This window comes from Phaenicophaeus curvirostris, chromosome Z (assembly GCF_032191515.1).
Source record: "Phaenicophaeus curvirostris isolate KB17595 chromosome Z, BPBGC_Pcur_1.0, whole genome shotgun sequence".
Classification (NCBI taxonomy): Eukaryota; Metazoa; Chordata; class Aves; order Cuculiformes; family Cuculidae; genus Phaenicophaeus; species Phaenicophaeus curvirostris.
In genome coordinates this window covers 10,833,746-10,852,850 of record NC_091431.1, presented here as the reverse complement: position 1 = coordinate 10,852,850, position 19,105 = coordinate 10,833,746, and the positions used below count along the sequence as shown (strand labels likewise).

Below are 19,105 nucleotides of genomic sequence, written 5' to 3'. Positions count from 1 at the left end.
GACTCCAGCGTGTTTCAGTGATTTGGCTGAAATTCTTCATTTTAATTTCTCAAATACAGCTGCTGATGGTTGGACTCGATGATCCGGTGGGTCTCTTCCAACCTGGTTATTCTGTGATTCTGTGAATTCCTTCACGATGAGGGTGGGTGGTGAGGCCCTGGCACAGGTTGCCCACGGAAGCTGCGACTGCCCCATCCCTGGAGGTGTTCAAGGCCAGGCTGGATGGGCCCTTGGGCAGCCTGATCCAGTGGGATGTGTCCCAGCCCATGTCAGGGGGCTTGGAACTGGATGAGCTTTAAGGTCCCTTCCAACACAAACTATTCTATGATGGGGTTGTTTAGCCTGGAGAAGAGGAAGCTGAGAGGAGACCCCATTGCTCTCCACAGCTACCTAAAAGGAGGTTGTGGAGAGGAGGGTGCTGGCCTCTTCTCCCAGGTGACAGGGGACAGGACAAGAGGGAATGGCCTCAAGCTCCATCACGGGAGGTTTAGGCTGGACATTAGGAACAGGCTGCCTAGGGAGATGGTTGAGTCACCTTCCCTGGAGGTGTTTAAGGCACGGATGGACGAGGTGCTTAGGGATATGGTTTAGTGTTTGATAGGAATGGTTGGACTCGATGATCCGGTGGGTCTTTTCCAACCTGGTGATTCTATGATTCTATCACTACACATACAGCATTTACAAAGAGGGAGTGCTAGGAGCTCAGGTGACGGGTAAATTAAGCTCTGTTCTACAACAAAACCAAACCCCACTAAACAAAGCAAAGCTCCTGCTTCCATGCTGTCAGCCGGCCACCCTGTATACATTCCAGTGGGGCAGCCAGGACTTCAGCCACTCATTCAGCCCATATTTTCACCAATTTACTATGCCTCTGAGCATTTAAAAACCACAACTGACACTCCAAGAAACAGAAACACAGGTAATATAAAATAATTTATCCACATATAATTTACATACAGAATATGACTACTTATTTTTTTTTTAAACAGAAAGCTTGTTTGCAATGATACAGGGTGCCAGACAACTTGTAGCAAACCAGTCATTGCCGCGTCTTTGTAAAAATGCTAAGTTAACAGGCATTGGTATTTAACTGATCTTTTCTAACATCCTTCACCATAACAAAGCCTCCATACACAAAACAAAACATAAAGTTGTCTTATCCATTGTTCAAATTAAATTTGTTCTTTAAAAAAAAGTTATCTTAACAAAGTGCATTCTCTTAACAAACTGAAGTGAAAAAAAAAAAGTGTAGCCCCGATTAACAGGGTAGATAAGGCACCTTAAATCCTAGTAATGAAGTAGTTGGAGTTTTTTCCTTGTAATATTGTGGGTAGCTAAGGCCCGGCAGTCGGAAGATCTCGCGCTGTACGGAAAGGTAAGACCCCCTCCGGATAGCCGATTGCGTTTAGTTCATGATGTAAGCGGACGGAAGTGACGTCGTAAGCCCAGGCTATATAAGGCTGTGTTACGTATCAATAAACGCCATTTGCCATCCACCACATTGGTGTTTGTGAGCTCATGGACCGAGCAGCCTGGGGTTGGTCGCTGTGCTGTTCCTGAACCAGGTCGCCACGCCTCTGAAGGCAACGCCTCCGAAGGCAACAAGTGGTGCCGAAACCCGGGAGCCGGGAAGGAGCTCCGGGAATTGGGAAGTCGCTTGGAATCGGGTGAACGGCAGCCGGTGTGGCTGGACCAGCCCAGCGGGGAGGACGCTCCCGGACCCGCAAGGAGGATGGAAGCCCTTGTGAAGGTTGTATCACAATTATACAAGACAGATTGTAAGCCTAAAGATTTTATTCTCGTAATTGCGAGACTTTTAGAGCTTGGGGTCATTGACCAGCCGGTGAATATTCTCCACCCCGAGGTGCGGGATAAATGCACCAAAGAGTTAGCAGAGGAAGCGATGTTCTCAGGTTGTGCGAAAAGCCTTAAGTCATGGGGAAAAGTCGTACAGGCCCTGCAGGAGGCCACGCAGGAGCAGGAGACCTGGAGGGCGGCAAGGGACTGTTTGCCGGCCACCCCGGGATTGGGGGTCGGGGCGGCCACGTGGACTCTGCACCCCCCACGTGGTGATGATTATGCAGAGTCTAAATGTTTGCGAGAGGGTGACACGTCCCCTCAATCCCCCAACCCCGACCCGCTTACGGAGGGACAGAAACGAGTGGAATCCTTCTGGGGTGGGTTGGCCGAGGAGGCCGGGGGCGCCGCTGGGAAACCAGAGCCCGAGGAGATCTCGGAGAGACCGGCACCTTATGCGCCCCAAGACGGCGCCGAGCGGGAAAGGGAAAGGCGGGGGGAGAACGTTCGCGGCGGGAACAGGGAGGAAGCGCTGGAACTGAACAGCGCGTGCGAGCGTGAGGGGGAGGAGATTGTGAAAGAGAAGGGTGGTGCGCGCGAGGGGCGGAGAGCCAGTCAGCGTCCGTCTGCTCCGAGCAGCAGGCGGGGCGAGCCGGGGGGAGGGAGCGGCCCCGCCCGCAAGGGAGGTGGGCGGGGCCGGGGCCCAACAAAAGGAGATCGGGGCCCGGAAGTGACCGGTCAGTCGAGCTCCGACTCCGGCTCGGACACTAGTCGGGGCGGGTGGGTCACAACCGACTCGAGCTCAGAGGAGGAGGAGGTGGGGGTGCATAGAGTTAAAAGCCGACACATCCCCACTCGAATTAAAGCAAAGCCGAGAGGGGGACGAATCCCTCTCACGGATTGGAGGAAAATAAAGATAGCATGTGCCGATTGGGCCCCATCAGCCACGCTGGCGTTCCGGGTCCGGGTGCCAGACGGGGGACAGAGTGTCCACTCACCAATAAACCCTAAGGACATACAAGCGATTGTTAAAGCAATTGCGGATAAAGGGCTTAATTCTGCCATGGTCTCCACCCTCATAGACAGTGTTTTCGGTGGAGATGATATGCTCCCCTTTGATATAAAACAAGCTTGTAGATTAATATTCGACGGGGCAGGGATGATTGTTTTTAAACAAGAATGGGAGGACAACTGCGTGAAGCAGCTGGCCCAAGTAGCTGGGGCAGATCACCCACTGCACGGCTCCAGCCTGCAGCAGCTGATGGGAACAGACCCAGCAATGATCACCCCTCAGGCACAAGCCCAGGGCCTGCGGGCCCATGAAGTCATGGCAACTACCCATGGGGCCAGAGAAGCCATTCGCACAGCTTCTGGAGTTATTGCCAAACCGTCACCATGGTCCACAATAGAACAAAATGAAAGTGAGAGTTTCACACAATTCGTAGACCGTCTCCAGGCAGGAGTCAACTCTTCGAGCCTGCCTGCGGAATCAAAAGGCCCGGTTGTAGCAGAATGCTTGCGTCAGCAGTGTAACTCGGCAACCAAAGAAATTCTGCGGTCATTGCCGGTGGGGTCAAGTATCGCAGACATGATCAAGCATGTCGCGAAGGAAGAGCATCTAGCCCCAATCCAGATGGCCGTTAGCACTGCAATAGCCAATGTGATGGCATGTTTTACATGCGGCCAGGCGGGCCACGTTGTAGCAAACTGCCCTCGGGTGAGGGACTCTTTGATGGTTTTTGTTCAGAGTTTCTGTCCACAGGACCGGATTATCAGATGCCCTCGTAACCCATACGCCCCGGTGGCGGGAGAAGACGACCAGTCGACAAGCATCCTGTCTGCACCTGAGAGTTCCACACCGGCGGAATCCAAAACAGCGACGCAGCCTCTATGGGGAGGGGCTGCGATGCCTTTGTGTAATTTTGATTTTAGGGCTGATTGTAATAATCATATTGGCATTGATTTTCGGACCCTGTATATTGAGTAAGCTTGTGTCGTTTGTTAAGAGCTGGCTAGAGAAGGTTAACATTACGTTTGTAGAACACCAGCAACTGCTTTAAGAAGGTATTTGGTTAGCGTTACACCCAGTTACATTCAAGTTACCATTTACCCAAGTGTGCGTTATGTTTGTTACTATGAAACTGTTGTTTACACCTTTTAGACTTTATATTTTAAATTTAGACTTTTGATGTTATATTTGAGACTTGTTAAGATTTTTATATTTGTTAATTTGTTTAAATTTGTTAAGATTTTATATTGTTAAGATTTTTATATTTTATAATTTTTTGGCTATTTCGTTAAGCATAGGGAGGGGGGAAATGTGGGTAGCTAAGGCCCGGCGGTCAGAAGATCTCGCGATGTATGGAAAGGTAGGACCCCCTCCGGATAGCCAGTTGCGTTTAGTTCATGATGTAAGCGGACGGAAGTGACGTCGTAAGCCCAAGCTATATAAGGCTGTGTTACGTATCAACAAACACCATTTGCCATCCACCACATTGGTGTCTGTGAGCTGATGGACTGAGCGGTCTGGGATTGGTCGCTGTGCTGTTCCTGAACCAGGTAACCACGCCTCCGAAGGCAACGCCTCCAAAGGCAACATAATATCTATGCAAACTAAAATGTATGCAACTAAACACAGAATGGTTATCACCTCAAAAAGTACTAAGGGCTATTATTTTATAGCCACTCCCCACAAATCTATATTTACGCTCTATCAGTATAAGTAATTTAAACATGCCACATGTATCAGGAACTAAACACTTGCATATATAAAATAATATCTACAAGATATACAATACATGGACATTTATGCATAGATTAATCTATATCATGACATTTACAGTAAGACAATATTTAGTTAAACATTTCAAGTTAAATGGACTAGGCAAAGCATACTGCCTAAAGTGTCTGAACAGAAACGGTCTGTGGTGGTGGGTTTGGTTTTTGCAGGGGGTGTCACTACGCTTTCAAATAAGTTATTTACATTGGGACTGTTGGTTCCTTTTCATCACTTCAACAGGATACTGCTGCTTGCCACAGCTGATGGACAGATGCCTGATAACAGCAATTTGCAGTAACAGTACCTTTTCTGTGTATTTTTCCTCATTCACAAAATTTTAAAGGCTCCTTGAGAAGACTTGCCAATAACTTCTAAAAAGTCAAATGTTCTCAAACTTCATCAGATGTTTCAAGATTAAATAGATACTTATATGAAAATATTTGCCAGTAAATGAGTATCCAGTCCAAAGCTGAAGACAGGCTTCTTAGGAGCATTAACAATACCACTTAAACATCAGTTTCACTTGATACTAAATCTACATTTTACACAAATACCTGCTAGTATTAACAGGAGAAAAATACAGACTACTTAAACTGCACTCATTTTTGTGTAATAAGGAGTTTCAGAATAAATACTGCATCTTGCAGGGACCACCTGACTTTAAGACTGCATGAACCTTGTTAATTCATCGAGACAATCTTTTTGACAAGTTAAGTAAAAAATTAGACAAAAATCTAAAGCTATGCCAGCATTATAGTGGATTACAGTATAAGTAGACACGCAACATGAAAAATATTCAAATTCAACTGCTTCAAAGTAGCAAATCCCCAAAGTAACCACACTGACTGGTCATGGTTTAAATACAATCTTTGTGCTACTTTGCACAAGAGAAACTAAGGAAGTCAGCTATACAAATACCTACATGTAAAACCAAAGAAAAGAAATCGTATCTATCCCCTTGTTTTCAAATTTAGGAGGAAATTAGCACTTATACTAAGAAACACTAATCTCTTCCTCCCAATCCTAAAGGACAATTGCAAAGACAGACATTGTGTAGCATCTTTTAGTAAATTGTGTTTTTCTGGTTGTTCTTGACACATTTTTAAGGAATTAAACCCATTTGGCTTTTGAAGTTAGGATCTTTTAATTTATGTCATTAAAAACTCTTACAAAAATACATAATCTGGAAATGCTAATAAAAATACCTGCAGTGCTGAACATATCTTTGTATTTACTATACTACCTTCCAGTATTTGCATCGTGATCTAAGTTCATACTCCTTGTACCATACTAACATAACATACTTCACAAAAAGAAGTAAAAAACTCGTATAACCACTACCACAAGCTTTAGCATTAAAATTCAAAGGAACTTGTCACAAGATTAAGCATTATTTCATTGCACTTTTCTGGAAGATAGTCATGCACCCATTATCAGCATCTAAACAAGCAAAGCTATAAGCCAGCAGCCACTTGTCTGATCCAATAACATCAATGTAGTGGTTTAGATTGTGTCAACGTTTTAAAAATATCCAGATGGCTTCAGAAGGAATCCATTTCGTCTTTATGGACATCTTGGCTGACAGCAAGTGTGGCATAATGAACATCAGACAAACCAGGACTTTTAAACAAATACTCTTCGTTTGCTGCATTATACTCTCAGACGTCAGGTGTTTATAAAGCAAATTTGCTATTCTGGATCATCCACTTCCATGAAGATGTCACTGAAAAAATACTCAGAGACTCTGGTTGGTTCTTCATACTTTTCTTGATCTTTATCACAAGGGGGTGGCTTTTTAGATGGCTCCTTACTTGGAACCTCAGAGAGAAAGAAGAGACAGCTATTAGCAGTCTTAATTTGTATTCATGTCTATCCATATGTGTCTACATATATGTGCCCCTGAGGTTCCAATTTAGATAGGAAGTTTAGACAAAAAATTCAGTTTAATGAAAATGGGACACAACAAGACCTATGTGCAGAGAAAAAAAAATAACTCAGCTCCCTTATTAGTTTCCTCGACATGCACTAATCAGGATTTAGTCACTGGAGCAAATTCCTCTTTCAAAAAATAAATTCCACATGCCCACCTACCCTGAAACAGCTAATTCGCTGTTCATAACTCAAAATCTTGAGGGCATTCAAAAGTAAATACATACCCCAACTGCAGTACCAGCAGCCATATTCTCATATTTTGCAGGTGAAGACATGCTTGTAGAGGGAGGGGAACAATATTCTGTATCATCCTTAGTGGATGGGGCAGGTTTTTTCAGACTTCGCTTTGAAGCCACAATCCGAGGTTTTTGTATCTTTCCTCTGTTTCCTCTGGTATGTTCTGCAGATTCAGAACTATTTTTTTTGCAAATTAAAGATAAAAATCCCAGTGGTTTTCGTCCACCCCTATTCAAAGCAAATATAGTCAGGATGTCATAGGATTGTTCCATTAAAGTAGGATTTAAATAGTATTACAGGAGTCCAACTCATTACACAGGAAACAAATACATACCTCCAAGATCTATGAAAATTCTGAGGAAAAAAACCCCAAAAAGTCATTCCAAGAAAGGCTTCTGTATTACTGAATATTCTGGCGCAAAAGGTTTTTTTAAGAGTTATAAAGACTCTCCACAATCTCCAACCCTGAGAAAAGGAACCTAAAATTTGCTACTAGATCAGAGCCTGTAACAAGCTACCAGATCTTTTGAAAGAGTTTCCAAGAGAAATGGAGACATACTCCTAAAGAATAAACTAAAGAGACCATCCTTCATGTAATCAATGGGAAAAGAAACCTGCTCCCCAAGGATGGAGCCTACAGCAGACTGTCTTAAACACCATAAGACTACTTGCTGCAAAGTTTCAACCTGTTAATGGCATCATACTTGTTACCAGCAAAATTACAGAATTCACAGTGATTAGGGAGGTACAGAGAATATCCACTGTTCATGTTGTTAAGAGTCTACAACTCAGAGTAAACTTTAGGGCAAGTACTCTGATGTAAATGCATCACAACCCAATTGCTGTGGATGTCCCAGGTACAAACACCAGTTTTGGTACTCACACAAGCACAACGAAAAGAGTGAACTACAGGATAAGGGGAGATTGGTAGGGCACCACAATCAAAACCAGTGAATGCAGCAGCAATAGAGAGCAGTAACACAAACACTTAAACACAGTCGGACAGATAGAGGAATATCCTCTGAGCTGTCACGGCTGAAACTCCTTTCAGAAAATGACACATATTGTTAGTTCTAAAAATCCAGTGTGCTGAATGCTACACCAATAACAAATCTTATTAGCAGAAGGACAAAAATCAATACACGTGGATGAGTGTATACATCACAACATTAGACTGAGCTAAGGAAAACAACAGTTATCCTAAATCTGTATCATAGCCAACAGATGTCACATCTATCAGTGTCTAAGTAGACATACCATATGTCAGTAGTGTCCCTGGGTCAATGTCAAAGCATACAGTTTGATTCTATCTAATTTGCTGAAGAGGATATGTACTGCAATTCTTAGCTATGTAGGTCAGGAACAACATTACTGCCTTTCTTGCAATATCAAGAGGAAAAAATATATAAAGGTCTCAATACGAAAAGAAGTCTTGTTGTTTTTTTTATAAAAATGGCTGGCAAAACATTATTGCATAAATACCTGAGTAATGGAGTTTTTGAAGAAGATGCTAGGCTTCCAGTATGTTCCAACTCTCCAGATTCATGCACATTCCCTTGCTTTCCTTGTCCACTTACTTCTGCTTTTTTGTTAGGAGTTAATCTAGACATCACTTCTTCTTCTGGCTTAGATGCCGAATTCTCAGTTGGTGCTTCCTCTGAGTTCTCCAAAGTCTCAAGCTGGCTTTTCTCAGCCAGTGGTGCCACCGACTCAGACACCAACGCAGAGGTAAGTCCATCTTCCTTTGCTGAAGCCTCTGTGTTTTGAAAAGGATTCCCTGTAAGAGCTGTTGAAAGTCTCCAGTTGCTTAACTTCAGTGATAACACAGCAGCCCCAAAGACGCCTGTGATGCTTAGATGGCTTGCACCACTACAGGAGAAGGGCTGAATTTTTGTCCATTTTTTTGTCATTTTATTTTTTTACATCACTGCTAAGAATTAAAAGCTCACTGTCTACTTTTAAAGTCGTAAGATCTTACAGAACTTATGGGGAAAAGCTAGTAGATGTGTGAATTTATAGCACATACCCACCCCTTTACAGCACACCACAGAACTTAGTGAAGTCATCATGTTTAAGATTCCACAACTTCCCTTTAAAGCTTTTTCAGGGCCAAAAACTACTTCTCAAACCCTTCACGGTCTCAGATTACTGAAGACTGTATTGCCAGCAATTCTGCTTTCCCTCTGGCTCTTCAGAGGCAGATTAAGCTTCCAAACAATTACGTATATTTTTTTAAAGACTAATACAAAACAACATAGAAAAATTATCTTGGCATTGTATGGTTAAAATATGTTTAGTTCTCGGTGCTCTCCAAAAGGTGGAAATACTCGCTTAGATACCAAATTTAGTCAAAAAAACCCTCCCAACTCTTAACAAATAGACTAGCTACAGCCATGTTTTTAGAATCATTATTAAATTAATATCCAGTTATGTAATCCAACCCATCTAGTTTATAGCAGAGAGCACAGAATGGTGGCATTAGCGTATTACTGCGAAAATTTGTTTCTATTTTTATGTTAGATAGCCTCAGACAAGATTAATACTGGCTGTCGTACTAAATAAACTGGGACGTTTTACGCATTTACATTAATTATACTTTGTTTTCTGAGTTGAAGTTTACCTACCAGAAGCTATCATTGGAGTGTTTGTGGATTTAATTGAAAAACCCTGTATTTAAAAAGAAAAAAATAAGTTATTTCTCTGTCTGTCAATACAGATGAGACAGTTAAAGTTGATAAAGTTATATCATGTGTGTACAGTTCTAAGAACAGGAGTGACAGAGAAGACTACATCTTCAGCATAGTATCATTTACTACTTAACTCATTTCCTAAACAGGCTTTTAAAGGTAGTTCTTATGACAAATGACTCAGGATAAAGATGTCAAGATGACAGGTCAAAGAAGGGAGAGGATTGTTATCCAGTCCTTCCTGGAAAAGCTCTCTGAATCACATAGGGAATTAACACCTGTTCCCTTACTCAGATACACTACACAATCTTAGCCTACTCACAAAAATTAATAGTAGTCACTGCCACAAGCTTGGTCACAGTCCAAAAAAGCACGGAGAGGGGCTGAAAGCATGTTGACCAGTCTTTATTTGCAGTTTGTTCTTTTAAACTAATCCCCACTATTTTAAAAAATGGTAGGAACATCTCTAACAACTTCATGTAACAGACATTATATGGAATCACTACATCGTGCAGTGAACCTAGACAGTTTGTCAGTCATCCAGTATACATCCAGAATTTCCCCTCCTGCAGCGTCATTGCTGGGAAGGCTGTGGTAAATTAACCAAATAGGACACTACCAGTCTGCCCACTAATAAGCTAAGCCTAACTGAAAAAAAAAACCCAAAACAAAACCAAAAAATCTGAAACAACCAAAAGCCTACAGATTCTGAAAAACAATAATACCGAATCAATAGGTGATGTAAAGTTCAAAGTAAAAAGCACTCTATGGATGTCAATTTTCCTTTTAAGTTGCATGGGCAGTAGTATGTTTTTAAGCAAGTGACACAGTTATAATGATAATTAAAATGTTATTACATGTTATGCACCTACACTATGCATAAAGACTCACTTACTAAATTACTATCTCACCTGATAAGTGGGTTCCAAGTTACCTTCCAATAGAACAGTAGACAGAGTTTTCTTAGCAGGAGGAAAATCATTCTCTTCAAGCTCAGCAGCAGACCTTTTCTGAGCTGTATGCAAATCTGGAATGGGTTCCGCTGACACACTCTGTAGTTTTTTGGTTTCCATACTGCTGTTAAAAGATGCTGCAAATTCATCAGCTGCAGTTGTGAGGGATCCAATGCTGTTTATATATAAAAAGTCATTATTTTGAATGTACAAGAAGCCAAAATTTGCTTTGTATAACATTTTTATATGGACATTACACATGGATCTACAGTGATACTCTTTCTTGCTTAGTGTCAACAGTAACTTCAAATGTATTATTTACTACCAAGAAACATTTTGCTGCACTATCTTGAGTTTGAGAATCAAGTTTTTCTAGTCATAATCAAATCTAGATACTTTAGAATCTAGTTCTAGTTGCACTCCAATTAACAGTTTCATAAAATATAAAAATATGACAACTGATTGCCTTAGAAAATCCTAAAATACAGTATTATTTATATACACAGTTGAATCTTCATCCCCACATCTCCCCAGTGTGACCTCAGAAGACAGCAAGACATCTAGGGAAGCAGCAGTAATGGAACAATTAGACAGTAAATTTACCTTAACTCTGCCTGTCAGCAATTCTATCTCTCACCAGTAGATCCACAGAGTTAAAATTCTTACGTTGGGTAGCCAAAATTCCTTGAAAGACCTATCTTTTCAATAACTAATGGAATGACATTAACATCTGATGTTATAAGGCAAGGTCCTTCATAATGATGTGGAATTGCATCACACTTCTGATGATTTCTGTACTCCTACTACTGTAGTAGTAGGCCTTACTACAACTTTGCAACACTTCCTATTCTTCAGAATGTCTTTTTCCTTTGATGTTCTTTTTGACCCTCCCAAACTGATAAGGAGATCTAGTTCAACTGTAATGCTGAAACAACAATTTTGTTACATTGCTTTGAAGAGTACTCCTTGCAAAAGAAATTCAAACTCTTTATATGGCAGTACTGCAAACCAGCTACTATTCTGTTGACTAATTAGTTTGCCTTTTCAGCTTTTCTGCCTTTTGAACATGGCACAAACTGAAGAGAATGATATCTGAATTTGTCAACTGTTTACCACGTTCTCCAGAAGACCACCCACACTAAAAAGCTGGAATTCATAAAAAGCTACTTTATGAAACTGTTACAGTAATGTAGAAATGCAAACATGCTTAGATATTTTATTTCAAAGTCTCCATGGCAGAAGAGACTGAGGCTGGACAAATGACCTCTACTGAAAATGAATATTTGCTACAAAGGATAAATCAGATGTTAGCTGGGACTTTGGTGTCAACCTTAATAATAGACTAACTTTAAAGCACTTATGAAATCTTTCTCAAATCTGATTAGAGCCTTTTTCACTTTCTTAATTCTCCAACAAGTCTGACAGAATTATTTTTTCTTGCATTTCATCTGAGAAGTTCTAATTTGTCATGCACATCCAGGGAACAATCAAGCTTCACAAAGACTGTTTCACTAAAATAAAGCATTTACCTCTCCACTTCAGTTACACTTCTTTCACTTGCATTTATTGGACTGATTAGTATTGGGGCTGGTAGTAATGGCTCTGAGATTTCTTCCAGCAAAGCAGATGGATCAAACTCTTTTGATTCAGTTGGAATTTCCACCAATGTTAAAATGAACGTCTGTTCCTCCCCTGGACATCCATGATAGTTGTTCATCACTATAATTTTTTCAGGGAAAAAAGGACATAAAAAAATCTATTATTCAAATTTCAAATTACACTGTTCTCTTCATACCCTCCCTACCTTAAGTAATTAAATTTTAGGCACTCATTTCTCCAGGGGAAAGGCACTGGATATATCCTTGAGACATCATGCTTCCCTTCTTCTAGTGAGACAGGCATTGTCACCCCCTGGAGCCTATTCATTGCAGTGGAGTCCTGATTACTATTCAGAATGAAGAATATAAAAAATACCTAATAGGGATGGAGCTTTTTAAATGTGTGTTCTAGCATTAAAGAACAATCTGCAGTTTAATTAAACTTGTATAATGGAGGTTGAATGACTCCCCTGTCTTTAATTGCAACTGTCAGGTATTAAGAGTTATTTCTCTAAATGGCAGGAGTCTGCTGTTTTGATGGCAAACACAAGGATTTTTCCCCTCACTGCAGGCTTGATGAAGACAATCTGATAAGCATGGTGTTGAATTTAATAAATTAAAAATATAAATAATTTAGTCCACAGATGGACATGAACAAATAACTGCCAACTGTGATCTGTTGGTATGACTTTAAGGAGGGAAGACTTGTGCAGTTCTCAAAAGATAGAAAACAACAGTGCTGCTCCATCACTTAAAACATCTCTCATTCTTAATGATGCAAAGCTGCTGTTATTTCATCCTCAACTCACATTGGTTCTTTATCTAATTAAAGATGATTTAAGATGCTCTGTCCCAAGACTCTTGCAATAACAGAGCATAACAGATGTCTAAGAAGAAGGAGTGTTTGCCCTATCTTTTTCACGTGTGCAGGAGTTACAACATTGGACTGCAGTTTCCATTCAAAGCAAGTATTCTGGACTTCTTACAGCAATTTTCCCATACCTTAGACAAGTACGTGTTCCAAGCTAGCTCCATTTCAATTGTTTTAGGGAACAGCAGCCACCTTCATACCTTTCATCATGTATAATTAGTTAGGTATTAATCTGCTGACTCATTACTGCTAAAGTGGGAAGCCTTGTTGTCTTCTTCCTTTTCTTCCCCTTCTTTTCCTTTCAGTGGAAAACTACAGTGGAAAACTACACAGGTTGTCTCTCTCTGCCACACTCAATTTTTGATGGACAAGTGAGTCAGAGGCTCATAAAGAGCTCCAACAAGTGCTAAACCTAGCACGAGGTAAGCAGCAGGAGCTCACAGCAGGGAGGAGAGAGCAAGAAGTTTCCTTTCCACTGCTTTTTAAAGTGCCACTCAAAAAGTTCCCAAGTCCAGTTTGTGTTAATGAAATGGTAAGGCTCTAGAGAGGGGAATGACACTGGGCTGTGGGTCATTGTTTTCGTTAGTGAACTAGATTGCTGAATCATGCCAATAAAAACACTTTACTTTTTTTTTAAAAATCATTTTTGCATCATTGCAAGATACACAACTGCAGGCTTTTGCTAACTTAGAATATTAGCACATCATACCTGAAAGTTCTTCTGTGCTGCTTACACATTGCTGCTGAGAATCCTGAGCATAACCTTCCTCCTAGAAATAATATATGTGAAATAAAACAAGTTAATAAACCTGAGAAATAACTCTAGAAAAAAGGAAAAAATAAAGCATGTCACATGCTTAAGAGCCAAAAAATCTAATGACATCATCGCAATTGCATTTTGTCAGATTTTACTTCTGGCTTCTAGGCTGAAGGGTATCAGCCTGACAAGGACAAGAAACATTTGGGCAATATAAAATGTACATGCAGCTCATTGTCTGTATTGATGGTTTGTCAAAATGAATTTATACTTCCTACGATACAACTCTGTCAGAGATGACTCACATAATAAATTGCTCAGTTGCACTAAGAACACAAATTCCCCAAGCATTACAAACACACTGAGTACCAAGCAAAAGCACTATAAACTCTGCAACTCATCTATCCTTTCCCTTTTATGGCATGTACCTTTGCTAAAACCAAGAATATCCCACAGCAAGTTGCCCCTTCTTGCACTCTCTGCCAGTCCTGAGAGCCAAAACATATTTGTTTATTGTTCTAATAGGAGATCAGCCTTGACACACCAACAGGTTTTAATGGGGAAACAAGCCACTACTTATCAGCTCTTCCACTGTAACTGCATGTACACTGATCTCAGGCAACACTTGAAAACCTGAGGGAACTGAGCGTGAACCTTTCTCATGAAGAAATAACATACTTACCTATACTATAACAGTGATACACAAACCACTGCAAAGAAACGGATGTGAAAGATATACTATTTGTCCATGATGTACACGTAGAACATATAACCAGGTTTTGCAATAAATGGGAAAGAGCATTGCAAATGCTGGAGCTTGTTTCAAATAAAGCAAATGAAGGCAATAATAAAATACTGTGTCCAGCGGTGACATTTGAATATTAATTTTAATTTAAACAAATATAACAGTAAGAGATCAGACTAAATTAATACATTAGTTATAGGTAATGTCTTCCATTAAAACCTTAATATGCTCAAAAATTTGCTACTGTATTTCTCACAGTATAAACTGAGGCTTGCCAAAATTAAATTTGTCTGGAAGTTTAAGTTTGTTTATGCTGGAAAAAAAAATAAAAGAAGGAAAAAAAAAGCTTCATGTATCAGCTCAAGTACCAAGTCTTCAAAATGAGTGAGTATATTTGCCCCGAGATCTTGTTTCTTTACAGAATTTCAAAAACTGAGCACTTCTAGACTGTGATTAAATTAAGTCCTTACCCGAGTAAAGTTCATTGTGCATATATTGTGCTCTGGAGCACAAGGATTTTGCTCAGGAAGTCCATCCACAGAACTTTGATTTAGATAATCCTTTAGTTCAATGTGAGATTTATCAGGTTTTGGTGATGCAGTTACAGGTCTTACATCTCCAGAATTTCCAGAAGCATCTCTCATATCTCTTCCTGTTCTGTAGGATATATAATTTGAAATACTAATTTGAAATCAATTGAAGATAACTTATGCATAGGGTAAATTCTGTATAATTATTTATTTACTATGAAGCTTATGTAGTTAGAGAAAAACAGGGCACCTGTTTAAAATCTACATCATTTTACTAAAAATGCGCAATCTTTGAACAAGTTTACATAAAGTATTTCGGGGAAAAAACCTCCCTAACATTGCTAATTAGGACTTTACAACAAAACACATGACCAGGCAGGAAGCCTTACAGGGCTGTTAACATTTCCAAATCGATCAACTCCTTAACACGTGCTATCACACACGGTTTCATGGGAGACAATTAAGCAGCAAGATGCTTACTAAGTTCTGAAACAGCAAACTTAGTTTGCCCTTTGCTTAGTTTGTTTTATCCCCAAAAGCTGCAGGACAACATGCAAGAGAAAATCCTTCAAGATAAATGTCTAAACTTTACATTTACAGGTATAAACATGCACAATATCTGTAAGCACAGTTTTCACCACAGATGCCTGCTACATGGGAACTTAAGCTGCATATTATAAGGGACCTTCCTCCTGAAGTCAATATTAACTGATAATTCTTCCTACCTCTCAATCTTGTCTGCTTGCTTCATAAGTTCCATACGTCCAGTTGCAAAATCATGCAGAACTGTAGAATCACCTGCAGCTGGTTCTAGTTCCACCTTCTGCATTTCTGCAGTGCCACTCAGGTTTGCAGACTCTGAGATATACAAGCATAAAAAGTAAACCAATTTTGAGTGTGTGTATATGTATGTGCGTATATAGACATAAATTCTACATGTAAGCTTTTGTACATGAAAATGTAAGCATATGTAGATGTGTATATATAAACATACTATAAAATTATTAACAATTTTGCTGTATATGTACACATCTTACATAAATGAGACATATACACAACTCTCATCTTGCCTTTGGTATGTTGTGCATTTTATCAGTGATATGAAGACAATTAAGAGTTTCAAGACCACCTATTTTTGTAACTGCTTTAAGAATACCAAAGCAATTCTGTGTACCTCTCCTTCTGGCTTTAACAGAAGGGGAAGACTGTAATAATAGAAAAAAAGTACACTGTATTGTACTGTATTTCTATAATTGGCAGTCTAGTAACTTAAGAGCTTTCTAGGTGATTTAAGAGCTGCACAGAAAAACTGCTATTCTGATTAAATATGATTTTATGAAAGATATTCTTATGTATAAAACTATACCAGAAATGGATGCCCTATATTACAGTGGTGATGCATCATCTGTGAACATGAACAGAAAGCAAAAACTACTTTCAGCCTAGTTTTGTTTAATAAGGAGATGTGACTCCATCAGAAGAAACCATTTTCAGAACTCTAGGATAATCAACAAGCTTACCACTATGAACTTGCTCTAGTTGTTCCACAAGTACATCTGTATTGAGTGACTTCTGAATTATGTCTTCATTGGACCCCAATACTCCAAAGTCTGGCTCAGGCTTCAGGAGTCTGTCTTTGTTCAGCCTCAAATGATCGACTGTAGGCAAAAAGTTATCACTGCAAGTAAAAAGGAAAAATGCCATCAATGTAGTTCTTGATTTTTGACAGTTGTGAGAGGAAATCAGTATTTCCAGAAAAGATCAGGAGCAGATGAGAAGATGAAGAGCTGAAACAAAAGCTGCAGCTGGCAAAGGAGACAGAAGACTATTTGTCAGAACAACAAATAAAGATCGTCTTGGAATTGGAACAGGCAGGTGTACTACAAACTAGGATGTTCCCTACCTTAAGAAAAAAAAAGAATAATTGAAATATCTTAAAAATATGAAAATATCAGAAATTAAACACTGATCACACGTCAATAAATTCTGGTTAATAATATAATGGAAGAACCACTGAACTTAAGATATCTTTGATTGTAATTTTTCAGAGGAGTATGAGCTGACAGTTTTTTTATGCAATCGACAGTTTTGCAAACAATAAAACATGATCACCAGCAATTTTTTTCAGAAAAGGTGTTCCAACCTTCACAAATGCTTTAACAAAAAAATCAAAGCATTAAGAAACGCAATGACTGAAGATCAACCAGTTCCTTAATATCCTTTTGCTCGAAATCTTTCATCCATGTCCTACAGCAGCAGCTCAAGCAATTTACCTTGACCTGATTAGCTGTAAGGTACTTCAGGAAAATGAGGCTGGTAATTAATGGTGATCCATATCAATAAAGTTCAAATATTCTTTTCTCCCCCACAAGGGTAAAAATAACTTCAGGAGTGAAGAACAAGTTCTACATCCCAAAATTATATACCAGTATCTCACAAAACTTGTGAGGGAGAGACGAGAGGCATTTTCCAGATTACGTACCAAGTTACATAAGCTGAAAAATCTTTGCTAAAGCAACGCTGCTTGCAATTCCATAAAAATGCCAGAACCTAGCAAAAGTAAGTAGTGTCAAGAGGATCTCTCTCCCTAAAAAAAAAATGAAGCAGTCATTTAACCTGGTCTCTGTAGTGTTTTCCTCAAAATATTCTTTGAAATCTATCCTTGTGCCAGTGCTTTGATCCTCTGCATTAACGTGGCTTCCATCTTCAGAGGGGACCAATTCCTTGGTAGAAGCGTCTGAAGAAAGTGAATACTGACTAGGAGTTCTATTTTGTTTGGAGTCGTTGTGGGTTACAAGGCTACTGGCCATGTTCAACTCATCTTGAGCGGGTAACGTGTGTGTCCATTCTGGTGAGAACAATAAACAGAGTAGAAAAGTGTAATTCAGTAGAAACAAGTCTGGCAAATTACATAGAGCTATATAGATATTCAGCTTCATGCCTTATTTAATAAAACCTGCATTCTCCAAAGCTGCAAATCCAAATTCCAGGTAAATGCAGCACCAAGATCACACTTTTGAAAGTAAGAATGCAGAAACCAACATTCAGCCAATGAAAGCAGATAATAAATTCTAAGTATAAGTGTATAAAGCACTACACTAAACCCAGGTAACTTCAGGGTGTAGCTAGTTAGGCGGGAAAACCTATGCTTTAGGCTAAAGGCCTGAAAAGACCACTGATAGTTATGGTCATTTGAGCCAGAGTCCTTTCTTTTGTCCAGTTTATGTAACCACATTAGTTCAAACCTCCTTCCTAAAACAGGTCTCAAACATCTTTCCAGCACAGTGATGCAGTTGGCAGTATCCAGTAAGGTGGTCTTACTTTTCCAGCCAGCCTGTATTGCCTAATCTCACTATGTGCTACAATTCAGCAGGACTAAAAAAGCATAAACCACTCTTGACATCCTGCAATGCCAGCACATCGCAGAAAAGGAGCTTTGTAGCCACTGCTCCATCCCTCCTTAGGTGGGCCCAAAAAATACAAGCATGGGCTTTGTTCCATAAATCAGATCATACCTTCAGTGCTTGTTTTTAACTGGAACATTGGATCACCCATTGCAAGTAAAGTCATGGCAGCTTCTGTGCTTCCATCATTAATTCCTGCAAAGTTGTTCACATATGTTGAAAGTCACAAGCATAGTAACCAGAAATCCACTTATCCATGTTCAAAAAGCATTGACACTATCATCCATATAATGAAGTATGTATTTTTTAAATTGTCACTGTTTACGAATCAAGAGGCTTGCAGACAGAAAGTAATTCTGATCCACTAAATCCAAGCTACTGTAAAAACACAGAGCAGCAACATTATTCCCTTTAATGATGTACTGGGTACAGGTGGCAAGGTGTTGGCAGCCAAGGGGCTGCCCTGGACATAGCTGGTTCCGCCCGACCCACCACAGGACACAGCTGAGCCAAGACAGTGGCACCTTTGGGAAACACATTTAAGAAAAGAGAAAATGTTGTACAGTAGTGAAGAGCAAGGAGAAAAAGTGTCTGAAACAGCCCTGCGAACACCAGGGTTGGTAAGGAAGGAGAGAGAGGATGTCCTCTGTGCATGTAGGCAGAGATTCCTCTGCAACCTGTGCAGCTAGGTATTCCCTGAGGCAAAGGCATCCTATAGAAGACCTATGGTGGAGAAGATATCCTGAAGGACTGTTCCCCATAGGAAAGACCCCACATGGGAAAAGTGGAAGAGTGTAAGGAAGCAGGAGCAGAGA

General features: G+C 40.1%; 1 protein-coding gene across 1 annotated transcript in view; it reads right to left on the bottom strand.

The window, feature by feature from the left end:
• Window positions 1–4,395: 4,395 nt before the first annotated feature.
• The window catches only part of BDP1 (BDP1 general transcription factor IIIB subunit), a 52,014-nt gene continuing 37,304 nt past the window's right edge, over window positions 4,396–19,105 (bottom strand). The window contains exons 31-42 of the mRNA XM_069880549.1: window positions 18,402–18,485; window positions 17,503–17,734; window positions 16,407–16,564; window positions 15,612–15,744; window positions 14,827–15,013; window positions 13,564–13,624; window positions 11,915–12,104; window positions 10,344–10,560; window positions 9,370–9,412; window positions 8,228–8,501; window positions 6,733–6,973; window positions 4,396–6,394 (exon numbers count right to left, since the gene is read on the bottom strand). Of these exons, the coding sequence (XP_069736650.1) occupies window positions 6,266–6,394; window positions 6,733–6,973; window positions 8,228–8,501; window positions 9,370–9,412; window positions 10,344–10,560; window positions 11,915–12,104; window positions 13,564–13,624; window positions 14,827–15,013; window positions 15,612–15,744; window positions 16,407–16,564; window positions 17,503–17,734; window positions 18,402–18,485 (1,949 nt within the window). The 3' untranslated portion in view covers window positions 4,396–6,265. The remainder of the gene's footprint in view (window positions 6,395–6,732; window positions 6,974–8,227; window positions 8,502–9,369; window positions 9,413–10,343; window positions 10,561–11,914; window positions 12,105–13,563; window positions 13,625–14,826; window positions 15,014–15,611; window positions 15,745–16,406; window positions 16,565–17,502; window positions 17,735–18,401; window positions 18,486–19,105) is intronic.